Below are 13433 nucleotides of genomic sequence, written 5' to 3'. Positions count from 1 at the left end.
CCCAAAAAACAATACATACGTATCGACGCTTTTGGAACTGCGTGGAAACGGAGGCTATTTTCTTTGTACTATAATCGTTACTGTTGTCATCTCTAGTTTGAAAACAATTTTATGCCATCCTTCAAATGTGTATAAAACATACAGATCAGTCAAACATTTACTGTCGCATTGATAATGGCTTTTAAATTTGGTGTGTGATGGAATGTAGTTCAAAAAATGAAAACATACACTCCCCTTGGGTATTACATCACTCCATTCTAAAAACAAGCCGAAAAAGCTTTTTTATTTGCTTGGCCATTTGAATGATAAATTCTTTTTCAAGGTAGCGGCTCACGCATTTCATAACAAACAAAGGTCATCTCGGAGTGAGTTTACAACAGGAAAACCAAAAAATATATATATATGTGCACTTTGAATTGATGGCGTCTCTCAGTTAAAAAAAGAATTATTTTTCGCTCCCTTCAGAGTAAAGCGTTGCAAAAGTTTAGGGCAAACAAACATCGTACATGTATAATTTTCTCTAAGCAAAATGAGTTTCAGTAATTAAAACAGGCCACAGGTCATGCCACGCACAGTGTAACTCCAGGTAATTACCATGAGCAAGGAGCTTGCCCTGATCTGTATTCGGTGGACTTTGTAATCACTGACATTGATTATCATGGGTAAAGAAAACTAAACAAAAACTAGAGGTCCAAGGGAGACTAGGTAACTTAAATTTTACGTACTTTGATCCTAACAAAGGATCATGAGTTTTCAAATTACAGAAGAGAAAAGTCGGGATATTCTATTCACTTCATGTGCCGTTTGTTTATTTTTTATTATTGTTATTGGAGGGTTACACTCTGCCTTCTTTTTCTTTAAAAAATTTAATCTGTTCTACCACTGACAAATTGAACGTACGTATGAAAAAAGTTTTGCATTCATTTTTAGAGAGGCGGTTCAGCATTTTAATTGTTACGAGCGATTTGTGTTGAGATTGAAATTAAACCCCAACAGCACTTTTAAGTTATTTAGTCCAAGGATTAGTTAATGATGACTGTACTGACGTGATGGGAATAGACATAAAAACGTCTTAATTCCAATGACAAAATACTCCAGAGGGTTAGATCATATCTTATTTTTCAAACGCTAGTCATTCGGTCAAAACCAATTGAAATATCGTTGAGAGAAATTTAATTTACATTCCATCAGCACGTACCAGTTATTTAAACAAAGGAGGATTAAAAGAACAGAGCTTTTCATTTCTCAGGCGAGTATTGTTAACTTTTTCTTTTGCTGTAGAAAACTAAAGCCGAAAAAAGAAATCGTAGGCAGGGATAAAACACGGACCGGAGCTGCTCAAGATCAAGGCATAAACAATTAAGACTTGCCATTTTTATTTAAATGAGTGATCCGAGTTAATGCTATCCAAGTTTGTACCTATCTGACTTCGTAGAATTTACCTCTCTCTGTCGCAAGAACAGAAGAAAAGAGAAAATAACACAGCAAAATAAAGCAAAAACAGACAAAAAATAACCCCACATTTATAATCATCAACAAAAGTAAGTGTGAACAACCTAATTGAAAATCAGGTGGATTAAGTCGGTGGTTATTCAGTCTGGTCACCAAATGACGTATCTGGTCTATATGATGAGTTTTGTTTAAGCTAGTTTAAGAACCCAAGAAAAACCAACGAAAGCGAAAGCCTTATTTCAGTATTTTAGAACGTGATCCTTTATACACACAAAAAAAAACATTGGCATAGCTAAAGTGGAAAGTTGAACAGTATTGTATCATTCGAGCAGATTTCCACTACATTTCCCTCTAATGTATATTCTGAACATTGAACTTACAGAAGTTATGTTGTATTTCTGTGCCATTATATTTTCACTCTTCACACTTGTTTTCAAGACAAGGTATTGATTTTTGTGATGCGAAATTTTAACTTGTTCATAATCTTCATGACCGCTTCTTTATACGTGACACCAATCGACTTTTTTTTCAGTTTTTTATTGACACATATACGATTTTAATAGCAGCTCAGTCCTTTTTCAAATTGTTGTTCATGCATATGTTTTTAAAGAAACAAAAAGGTGCTATATTACTTTTTTTTTATATGCATTGTTATTGATTCTCCTTTGTTAACAAAAGTTTGTACTGTACGTTGCGGAATACTTTTTTCTTCAAACCACTACCCTGAAGCTTCTTTCCAGAATTTTCAGGTCTAAATAAACTTTTCCCGACCTTGCCAGTTACCTACAGCTCAAGTTAAGTGAGTTAAAAGATGATCTTTTGATAATAAAACAATGAAAACAAAAGTTCGTAATGCCTTGTTCCGGAATGTCTTTGTTTGATTTTGACTCCAAACTACCGCAATTGCTGCCTGGTCGAGTTTACCTTCAAGCCCAAATACGTCCTTTCGTGAAAGGGAATCAAACTCTTTTGCAAAACCATTGAAAATTCACGTGGCTAAATAATTTCCCACTGGGAATAAAGCATCAAGCATTAGTTTAATTTTCTTCCAGATAAGTTAATTAGCTTTGAACTGTTTTACGACGTGAAAGCTTCAGAGACTAAGCCGAGAGCTCGCCTACACTTCAAAGGTCCATAAAGAATGGAAAACTTTATTTGGCTTAACTTGTTTGGTCTTGATTCACATCCCTAAAAATGTAAATTCCACTTTACAACCACTTTTGAACGTGGCATTCAAGAACTCAAAACAATTTCAACATATTTTAGCTGTGCATACCGGAGGTTAATTAAACACAATTTAAAAACCTTTCTTTTTTCCTTTTCACGGAGTGATGTAATACCCCAGGGAAATCGTTTGAATGGCGCTAGAAAGCGTTTTAATTCTTTTGCCCTAAAAATTTAAAAGTAAGCGAAAAGGACTGTTTTCTTTGTTTTGTTTTGTTTTGTTTCCTCTCGTACATCTGAGATCTCATGTACAGGTTTGACAGTAAAAGACTGTAAATCAAATACATTTTTCTGTGGCCCACGGGAAATGTGCGCTAGTATGTTGTATTGGATGGAATGCCCATTTACTGTAGAAAACATTTTTTTGTCTCTAAAATGATTTGCATCAGGAAAAAGTCCTTTTTACACAACGGTGACAATGCCTATTCAAACGATTGTCGGGAGTTAGGTAATTAATCAAATGGCCCATAAAAGCCTGTTAATGCTGCGCACATGCTACTATGTTCTTGAACCCAACTGACAGGGACTCTTCGAAAGGTTGCCTCTCGCCTTAGACGTCGCTGGAAGAAATGAAGATTGTCGTCGTGCTTTTGCTGTTCGTCTCTGCCACCACGGCGATTAATGAGTGGCTTGGCCTTCCAGAAGGGAAGTTTCAGCAGCTAGATCAATTGCTGGATGGTTTGTGTCTTGTTTTATTTGTTTTCTGTGTAGTTTGAATCGATTTGTCAATGACATTTCTCCGGTACGACTGAGTTGATCTTTAACTCTTGCTTGCGGAATGTTCATGACTACCTTCGCTGCAAAGGTATTTTAGCATCTAAGCGTGTAAATTCGTCCTTTTGAATGCCTCTCTCCACAAAGAGTAAAAATTATTTCAGCTTCAAAGATTTCTTTCGACAAACATTTCGCTTCGTATCTAGATATTTTCAAAGTGGGCTACGCCCTTTGCTTGCGACATTGCTGACGACTCTGGCATACACTTAAATTTTGAAACCATTTGTAGTCCAAGTGTTTGCTGCAAAACATTTCCTGGAAAAATTCGATTGAACAAATTCTTTTTTCATATCTTCATGGAGACAAAAGATTTGATTTCTGCCAGCTGCTGGTTGTATCGAGGATGTTCACAGTCTCATCCACCGCTGGAGATCTTACCCGTTCGTTAGCAAATTTGAGGAACTTTGAAAAATTAAACGGACCAACATTGGATATTTTCGATTCCAGAAAAAAAATGATGGTGAAAGATCTGGCTCGCATTTGAAATCTAAACAAAGTCACACGGAAACCAGTGTTGAATTTTTTCTCAAGCCATGTAGTTAAACACTTTCTCGCAAGCAATTTCTAAGAATTATAACCCAAACCAATTTCTGAGAATCATAACCCAAAACCATTTACAAAAGCAAGTTTTAAACAATTTAAACCAAATTATGAGGTAGCTCTCCCGATTTCCTATCAGAAATCGGAACATGAAGGAAAATAATAAACCTAGACTTGATGATTTTTTTAGGTGAAATTACAATTCCACAGTGTGAATTATCTTGCTGCATGCTGTCGAGGTGAAAGGAATGGCCTGAGTCGAGGAACAAAGTTCAATCGATTAACTTAATTATTTAAACTTTACAATAACCGGATAAACAGTTTAAAATTTGATTTGCATAATAAAGCAAAATTCTTTTATCCATGCCGGAATAGTTCGTCAGAACATTATGAATCATTTTGCCGCTTTTTTGAGTGGGTATGTTTTGACGTCCCACAATCTGAAATCGCGTCTTCTACGCTCATTACGCTTTGTCACGTTGAAAAACTTGAAGGAATATACTTCAGAAGTGCCAGATTTCATATTATACGCTAGTAAAATTAATTCATCAGTAATCTTGGCGTTTTCAGTTATGCACAAACAATTTCGTGAATTTATTTTTTTCAACTTGGAAGTCCGAAATGGGCAAGAAACATTTTGAGAAAGGTTTTCATCGTAAACAGCGGAAGAGCAGCGTTGCAGAAGTTATTTTTAAGTGGTTTCCTCTATTTTCTACGCGAAATGCCTCCAGTTTTCTTTCCTTTGAAAGAAAAACACTTCCCTCGCGAGGCGTGGAATATTTTCCTGAGAAACAATAGAGCTCCCTCGCGAGGCTTGCAGGTCCCTGTCGCGAGCGTGCGGGGTAGGCATTTCCACGTAGCAGCTCTTTTAACTGTTTGCCTCAAAGCCTAACAAATATTACCTGTTTTTTCGCAGATGAGCCACTCCCTGTCAGGAGATTTGGCAGCTTATTCAAAGCTGACGACCTTGCTAGCGCCAATTTAAATGATCACGATGAAGAGGAGTTCGTAGGATCAGGTATTAACCCTGGACCCGAACCCGACAAAGGGGCTGCTGAGGAGATGGTTAATGCGGTAAGGCACAGAGATACCTGTTTCATTTCTTATTGACAATTTACTTACAATTCCAATAGCTGCTGTCAAACTCTCGCTACTTTCTGTGTTGTCCGTTAATTATACAGAATAATCTTGCAATATTACAAGACTGTGATCACGATGAGAGAATCCACTGCCGAAATTAGAAAAACTAAGTAGAGCATCTTTTACAGGTCTGGTAATACGGGCATTTTTTTTCAACTTGTCTCGCAACATTGTTGCATTGCAAGTTGAAACCCTCTGTTGCACGTATTACCACGTTTGTGACCAACTTGTCTCGCAGCAAAGTACAGTGTTGCAAGTCTGCAGAATTCTACACGCATAATTGGTCAATCGTGTGTAAATAAAGATGGCTCCTTCTTTCATATAATTTAGCGTTTCGACGAACTTCCAATTCGACTTCTGGCCGTCATTTTATTCTTAATTTTCAATGCCAGCGAAGTTCTCTCAGTATGAAGCTAGGCGAAAAGTTGTATTTTTGCCACAGTTCTTCCAAGCCTTCTGTCTTTTTTGCTGCTTGTTTGGAAGGGACAAACGAGGTGTCCCAAAGACACGATAGCCCTCCAGGTCTTTGTACAGGGCAAATTTATGACTTTCCGAGAGTTACTGGTCTACTTCGAATTCAGGCTCGTCTTCACCGTCCGTCATGTTTTTTTTCTTACTTCCGCGCCTCGTGACAGCCAATTAGAAGCGTTGAATTCAAATTTGTTGCGAGACAAGTTGTAGCTTCAGTGGTAATACGAGAAGCAAAACAAAAATTTGTTGCAGAAAGTAGAACTCGAGTCTACTTTGCTTAACATGTTGCCTCAACTCGCAACACTGTATTTTGCTGCGGGACAAGTTGCTCACAAATGTGGTAATACGCGCAACAGAGGGTTTCAACTTGCAATGCAACAACGTTGCGAGACGAGTTGCAGAAAAATGCTGCCCGTATTACCGGACCTTAAATGTACAGTTTTCAATCGTGGAGGTGTTGTAGTATGGGTGTCAACCTCTTCTCAATTTTATTTGGGCTCCAACCGCGCTCGTTCCGTTTCAGGTAAAATCATCTAGAATACTGACCTTAATAACCGAAATTTATTTTATTGCAGTCACGCGCCATTCTACCGGCGATAAAAGTACTGAAAAAGTCCAGGGACAAACAGAATGAAGGTAAATAAGAACCATTTACATATGTGTTTTTTATTACCAGCAGTGATTTCCCATTAATATTATAATGCAACCCCACACAAACGAAATAAATAAAAAGAGAAAAGCTATAATTTGAATACGCTCCCTTTTTTTACAAGAATATTGTTTCTCCGACCAAGGAAAATGTCCTTATTTTTCTGCCCATTATAAGCTGAAAATATTCTTGTGAATATTCTTAGATTGTAGCGTATAACATTTCAGTTTTCGAATGTATTTGGTGTCTGGATGGTATTAAAGTAATTTTGGAGCCAGCCTGCAGGCGTCAAAACCTGATATGACGTACATAACTTCTTGCAGAAATGTTATAAGCATCAACTGAACACACGGCCAGCGCTGTTTTTGTCGCTTTTTGGCTAGTTTTGCTGCTTATAAAAAAAAAGAAAAGAATTTTACACGGCTTAGTTGAAACCATAATTGTATTGTATTTACAGATTTTCAACACCAATTATATTCTTTCCCAAATCTCAACCTCGGGTTTATTCTTAAAACATTCTTAAAATTTCGCAAATTTCAGCCTCGATATTATAAAACATTTTCTTTAAAAAAGGAAAGAGTGTACATTTCTAAAACCCCATGCATTGATTATAAAACCTATGATGTGACAGTTTGTGAATAGTGACATATATGAAAGAAAATGAGAGATGATATTTAACTTGTTCTTGTTGTTATTTTTAGAATATTCACTGCAGTTTATACATGCCCTGAAATACGCTGCCAGCGATGGTTATGTTAAGACAGTTTTGGGAGGACACTTCATGGCGCTTCACCAACGCTGTATTGCCATCAAAGTTAGATTTGCCCGTCGTGCGCACGCTACAGGTAGGTATCATGACTGCTGTTAAGGCGAAACAATTTTTGGTTTATTATTTTGATGATTTTAGCCAATTTACTTACTTCTAACCGCCCGCTCATCAGCGAAAAGTGAAATAATTGCACAGTCTTATTGAGGAAAATAATCTCGTCCCCACAACGTTTTGGGTCCCCAACGTCCCCTTGCGTTTTGTGTCAGTGGTGATCGGACATCATGACATGCGCAGTTAATAAGTAGCCCAAAATGACCACCTACACTATCTCGTGTATATCGAAGAAAACAGCTTCAGCCAAGTCTTGCTAAGCAAAACAACGTGTTTTTAATCCAGAACTTTACGCTTTTTTATTGTATGAAAAGTAAAAGCTGCTCAGTGCAAACAAGCAGTAATTAACAAGTGCAAGCACTTTTCACCTCATAATATAAAGACCACGTTCGTGTACCTAGTGTCTGCACAATTATTCATTTATCAGACAATTGACAACAAGAATCTCAAGCCAAGCAGCCCTGGGTAGGCAAACTAGGTTAGGAACGGACCAATATTTTTTTTGAAGGGGAGCCTTGGGTATTTTGCTGGGGCCTGAAATTTTTCCTCATCTTTAGGTTGTGCACGAGTTTTTTTCGGTAGGCAATAGCTTGTGTAAGACTGTTTTTTAGTATTAAGCACTAGCTTGGTGTTTTACCCATGGCTTCCCTTTCACGATTCTCTGGACAGTTTTTGCAGTGCCGGATTTTCTTTTTTTTACAAATTCCTCAACCCCCCCCCCCCCCCCTCCACCTCGAAATTAATGGACTCGATTCAGTTGTTTTGCTTATTCGCGCAGTTGTTGTTATTTTAGAACTCACTTTGAGGAGGGTATTCTTTACATATTTACATAAGATACGATTAAAAGGCCATTTTTTCATTATGTTTTATATTTATTTTTTATTTATTTATTTTTTTTTTTTTCAGGCTTGTTTAACTTGATAAAGAATGATCACTTGGACTTCCATGCAGTTATGGGCCACGTTATAGCAGCGGCAGATCAAGAACAGTTTGGTAAGTGACCATAACATCCACAAGCCCTTCAGCAGTCGGATTAGTTTTTCATCTCTTTTCGTTCTGTTCTCCTCGACAGATATCTTTCTGGTGTTTGCTCTTGTAGCTCACCGTTTCGAACTTCATAACCAACCTGTCGTCCAGGCAATCATGGAGATTGGACAGATGGTCGCTGATGCAGCCTGTGAGGTGAAGATGGATGGTATGTTAATCACCTTCTCTTTTTGGAATCAAAAACAACCTGAGAAAAGAGGCGCATCTCGTGAGACCCGTCCTACGTTAAGTTCCTTTCTCGCGAGAAACTCGTGAGATTTGTACCACGGTAAGGCTACAATACTTTAATCGATCAACACTCCTTTCATCGGCGTTGTTGAGATGCTTGCACTCCATCAAGACAACCCTCATTCCACCCCCAACTACCTCGAGGTTTAAGTAAGAGCTAGCATTTTTCCATGAAGAACGAAACTAACGAACGAAGTAAATAGTTACTGTGAATCTTACAAAGCACATCACGTTTGTCTCAAGAAAGGTTTCATTTAAAAGTCTGAAATAGAAAGTGAAGCTACATTACAGTTGTTTACTTTGTATATATTTTAATCAGGTCTATTTGGCAAGATTAACGAGATCATTGGCAAAGAAAATGAAGAGGGTGACTTTGATTTTAAGGACAAAATAGCTCCATTCATTTATCAGCAGAAAAGCAAGATATGTCCAGGAGGTAAGTCACAATCCACGTTTGCTAAACAAGCTGTTATTTATTATTATTATTACCATTATCATTATCATTATCATTATTAAAATTCAGCATGGCCGTGAGGCTTGGAGGACACAAACAATGGAAGGTAAAAGAAAACAAAAACAAACGAAACAAACAAAAGAAATTTCATTTCTCTTGTTTGTGTCCTCTAGGCCTGACTATTAAGCTGAATTTTAATAGAAAGTGGCCTATTGTCGCACCACTACTTTCTAATTCTTCATTCCATTTCTTTTATTAGATTTGATGAAACTTTTGGAACAACATCAAAAACAAAGCGCCAAGGCAAGGTTGCTGAACATTGTATTCAAAGAATGCAAGGAAGGTATGCATTTAATATAAATATCTTAATTCATCACCAATTTTATGAACAGTTTGATTCCCGGATGTACGGGCGCCGGGCGGAGAGAGAGTTGTGGTACGTTCTATTCCCCCTAAATGTTTTACGCAATTTTAAAAAGAATTGAACGCCAAAATTTCACCAATTAATAATTCCCCTCTTGGAAATACATTTGCTTTAGGCTCTTCACGTTGCCTTGGCTACCGTGTTTTGAAATCTATGTTTATCAAATTGTCTAGAAATTATTGTCTACGAAACTGTGATATGACATGCAAGTTTATCCAAATGGTCTACATCTCGTTACCTTGGAAACAGTGTTTTGACATGGGGATTTATCCAAATGATCTTCATCTCGTTACCTTGGAAACAGTGTTTTGGCATGGGGATTTATCCAAATGGTCTTCATCTCCTTGCCTTAGAATCCGTGTTTTGACACTTTGATGCAGGCTTATCTTGCCAATTGTTTAATGAATCGATCATTTTAAGTCTTATGCCTGAGTACATAAAATAACTGTTTTAATGTCCTTTCTTTATAGTGAGATACATCAGGTTTGCTGCTGGTACAGTGGTAGATGTAAGTATTCAATTCTTGTACTTTCTGTTGTGGGAACTTGAAAAAATACATATTAATAACAAAAATATTAATCACTCCTAACACACACACTGCAAATTGACCCATTCAAAACCTAGAGTAAGGCCAATAAGTTTTCAAAGTACATGTATAATTTTTTAGTGCTGTACAAGAAGTGTTAAATTCCAGGATGATCAAAATATACCATTTCTCCCTTGAAATAACATTAATAGTTTAAAACTCTTACTAACAGCTACAGGTGACAAGAACACCAAGATCTTCAATATCGGTTTTTTGTTTTGTATTTTTGGCTAAGGTGATTCCTAAGTTTTGTACTGCACATCCGTACTGTGCGCGATCCATTAGCGCGCGCAAGTGAAAGTGTGCACGTACACAACGTGATAGATTTCCCTCAAGCTAAGCTAGACAGCGAAATAAATGCTCGTTTTCTCTTAAAAGAATATGGTGACCTATCTTTTTTTTGCATAATTTTGGTGTACAAATTATCCCCTTTAAGTTACACAAAATGGGAAAAAAATTGTTCGGAAGGAAGCGATATGCGAGGATGCAAATTATGACCTCGAAAACAACGTTTCGAGGAACGTTTTTGAGTTATTGTCGTTTAGAATTGTGTGCGATTTTGCCATAAATATACTACATTGTTCCATGCGCCCGATACTTTCTACCAATCGAGAATTTTTCAAGTTTTGCTTTAATAACCTTTGTTTCCAGTTACCGCAAAATGTAGCCCGCACTGATGAAATAACGCGCGTGATTAGGCATGAGTGGAGTAACATCAGCCCATCATATCTCTTTAGCGACAATGGTAACCTATCTTTTTTTATTGCATTTTTCGAATATTCAGGAAAAGTTTCAAAAAAAATTTTCGGCAACTTTTGTTTCCGGGCAAATATTCAGAAAGCTTAACAAATGATGAAAGGCCCTGACAAGACACATTTGACATTGTTTTCCTCTCTTATCAAGCTCTGTCTTTTGATTGAGCCCCTAAACATACAAGTTGCCAGAATATTGCTACTATTTTGATACAGCGTTTGTTCAGCTACTAGCTCGCCTCCAGAGGAAAGAGGGTAGCATCACACATGACTATGCTGTTGTTATCAGAAATTGAGCCACATCCAGACTTCGAGGATTGATAACAGCAATTTATTTTTGCAGGGAATCAAGCTGTCCAAAAAAGTGAAGGATACGAAGAAACTGGAAATGGAGCGTCTAAATGGTATGTTCATTACATACAGGTCACAAATCAAAATGCAGCGTTCGCTATGAAAGGGAGGCAGAGGAGAAATCTGTCTCTCCTCAACTCAAGGAGGATGAGGAAACTGTGTTTTACCTTTTGAAATTATCGAAACAAAAGGTTCAAATCGTCGTCCAACGAGAACATCTTTAAGGGATCGAATGCGTACATAATGCATGCGATTGTTTTGCAAATGCGAAGTAAGTGTCCATTTAAATTGTTCAAGATGATCACGAGTACTAAGTTTTACTAACTTTTTTTCGTTTTGTTAGACATGATCGAAGAGGTCTCGGACCTTATGGCAGACAACAAGACTGAAGAGGCACACATAGCTGTGGCTGACTATGTCCTGACTAATCTGAGGAGGGCTATCATAGTCAGTGTCGCTGTTGAGAACCAATTGAATCCATCTCTACCCGAACCTTCCCGTTCTCCCAATTCTTCTGGACCTAATCCTCCGCGGGAAAAAGCTGCAGCTAAAAGGAATGCTGATATCATTGAACATGAATCCATTGATATATTTGAACCGATCCTTGCAGGTCGCGAATAACAGAACCACCATAACAACCAGAACATTTGACTAGCAGCTGCCATCGTGCAAAATTGATTTCATTCTCATTATTATACACAATCCACTTTCACACCGTTTTATTCACTAAAGCCATGGTGATTTGCGGAGACAAATAAGTTTGTAAAAAAAGTGCACATTTTTTGGTTGTAAATTATATCCTGTTTGAATTCCAAATAAAATGAATTAAAACAACTGAGGTTTGCTCTATTTTTCCTTGGAATGACAAGCTGTTTAGATATTTCTAAGTTTGCGGGGAGTTAGAAAAATAATCTCTGTGCGTGTGTATTGTACATCACGAATATATCTCCATGAAATCAAGTGAAAAACTTAAGATCAGAATAAAGATTTCAACCACGTTTAGTTACCTAAATAGAAGCTTAGTCAACACTGATCGACGTGTACATTTGCAATCTTCAAAGGGATTTACCTATCACCGCAGCTGGAACGGAAATAAATGTAACTAAATCACTGATTGGAATAAATGAAACGAGATTTGTAATGGCCGTAAACGCTTGAACACTCGGTTGTTACATCACTTCAGAAGGAAGTAATTTCCCCTCAGATATACCTCTTGCATAAACACTGAATTATTCGTGTGTCAAACGTGACTTTTTGTTGTTGTCCCCCTTATGTTTAGTTTGTTTTCTTTACCGAGCTTAACCAACAAGATAGAGTTTAAAAAAACACACTGCACAAAACTGAGTTGAAGTGCATGTCCCCTGTTGTCGAAAATTTGAAATGCAAAATTTGTTCCTTGGAAATGAACTGGGGAAAATTTAATGGCCAATTATTCAAGACAGTAGAACTTATATTCCGACTGGTATTCCACTAGTCGGAATACTGGTCATAAAATGTTCCCAATTCTAAGCCAGAACCGCTAGCGATCGAGCATCTCAGCTTGTCTCATTTATACTTTGAATGAGTCCTACAGCAGGCATCTCCTGACCTAGGTATAAGTATGTAATAGGAACAGTAGCCTTAGCCGGGTTTTCGCGCGACATGTGACCTTCTGCAATCTTCCTTTTCAGTTACACACATCCCTCTCCCTCTGGGTAGGCACCAGTTCATAATTTACGTTTTTGCTTCTATTTTGAAAGCATTCCACGTTTTTCTTCGTTGTGCTGTTGTCAATCGAAGCAACGTAAGAAATTAAAGTGCTTTGATGTCGCTGTGGTAACGTAATTCAGTAAAAATCATAACTTGGTCACAAACCTGATAACTGGATAAACTTAAAGTGCACCTAACCCCAAAAATTTTTTTTCGTTAAAACGAATCTCCTTGTTATTTGAAATAGTTCTGCGAAAAATTTTTGGATTCCGTTAAATCCTCGATTTTCTGTGCCCCGACGAAATCTCGAAAATAGCTCCAAAACACCGCCATTTTGTTTCACGACCGAGTTTGAGGAGAATGGGTCTAGCGGCTCTTGTGACGTCTACCCAGGAAGGTTGGATATCTCACGTCCTCTCATTTCCTTCAGGATGGTGCAATACACATTCGAAAAGTGCGCAGAAACGCCTTCCAGAGGTGCTATCGGCTGTTGCAGCAATATTCCAGATTTAAAGAAAGATATACTGTACAATTAACTGACGATGATCGGCTAATGGTGCAACAAAGACGTAAACGATGGTTGATTTTGTCGAACCGAAACAAGCGAACTGAATCTGTGAGAACCATTGAAGAACTCTCACTGGAATTTGTTCCGCAGACTTTCGAACGCTATTTTCATAAATTTTCTGCTTAAAGCTAACCAGCAATTTGTAGAAATACTACCTACAACCTATATCTTCCAATCCCGCAGTATTTGTAACATACAAAGTTG

At 37.6% G+C, this 13433-nt stretch overlaps 1 protein-coding gene across 1 annotated transcript; it reads left to right on the top strand.

Annotated features, from left to right (window-relative positions):
- The first annotated feature begins 3135 nt into the window (after window positions 1-3135).
- Window positions 3136-11810, top strand: LOC110064596 (uncharacterized). The gene is made up of 11 exons (XM_020771660.2): window positions 3136-3354; window positions 4907-5064; window positions 6177-6237; window positions 6952-7095; window positions 8037-8123; window positions 8203-8325; window positions 8725-8841; window positions 9119-9202; window positions 9754-9791; window positions 10965-11025; window positions 11316-11810. Exons 1-11 carry the CDS (start codon window positions 3246-3248, stop codon window positions 11591-11593), a joined length of 1260 nt encoding a protein of 419 aa, XP_020627319.2. The 5' UTR covers window positions 3136-3245; the 3' UTR covers window positions 11594-11810.
- Window positions 11811-13433: the final 1623 nt, after the last annotated feature.

The sequence above is a fragment of the Orbicella faveolata genome, unplaced genomic scaffold, assembly GCF_042242905.1.
Source record: "Orbicella faveolata isolate gen_17 unplaced genomic scaffold, um_ofav_v1 contig_12, whole genome shotgun sequence".
Classification (NCBI taxonomy): Eukaryota; Metazoa; Cnidaria; class Anthozoa; order Scleractinia; family Merulinidae; genus Orbicella; species Orbicella faveolata.
Note: the sequence above shows the minus strand (reverse complement) of the source record. Positions and strands in the feature narration are given on the sequence as shown.

What these genes read in the sequence shown, in the direction of transcription:
- LOC110064596 (XM_020771660.2), top strand. Translation starts at nt 3,246, where the DNA reads ATGAAGATTGTCGTCGTGCTTTTGCTGTTCGTCTCTGCCACCACGGCG. An exon ending in CTGAGGAGATGGTTAATGCG is followed by an intron (nt 5,065 to 6,176) that starts GTAAGGCACAGA and finishes ATTTTATTGCAG; the next exon opens with TCACGCGCCATTCTACCGGC. An exon ending in CTGTGAGGTGAAGATGGATG is followed by an intron (nt 8,326 to 8,724) that starts GTATGTTAATCA and finishes TATTTTAATCAG; the next exon opens with GTCTATTTGGCAAGATTAAC.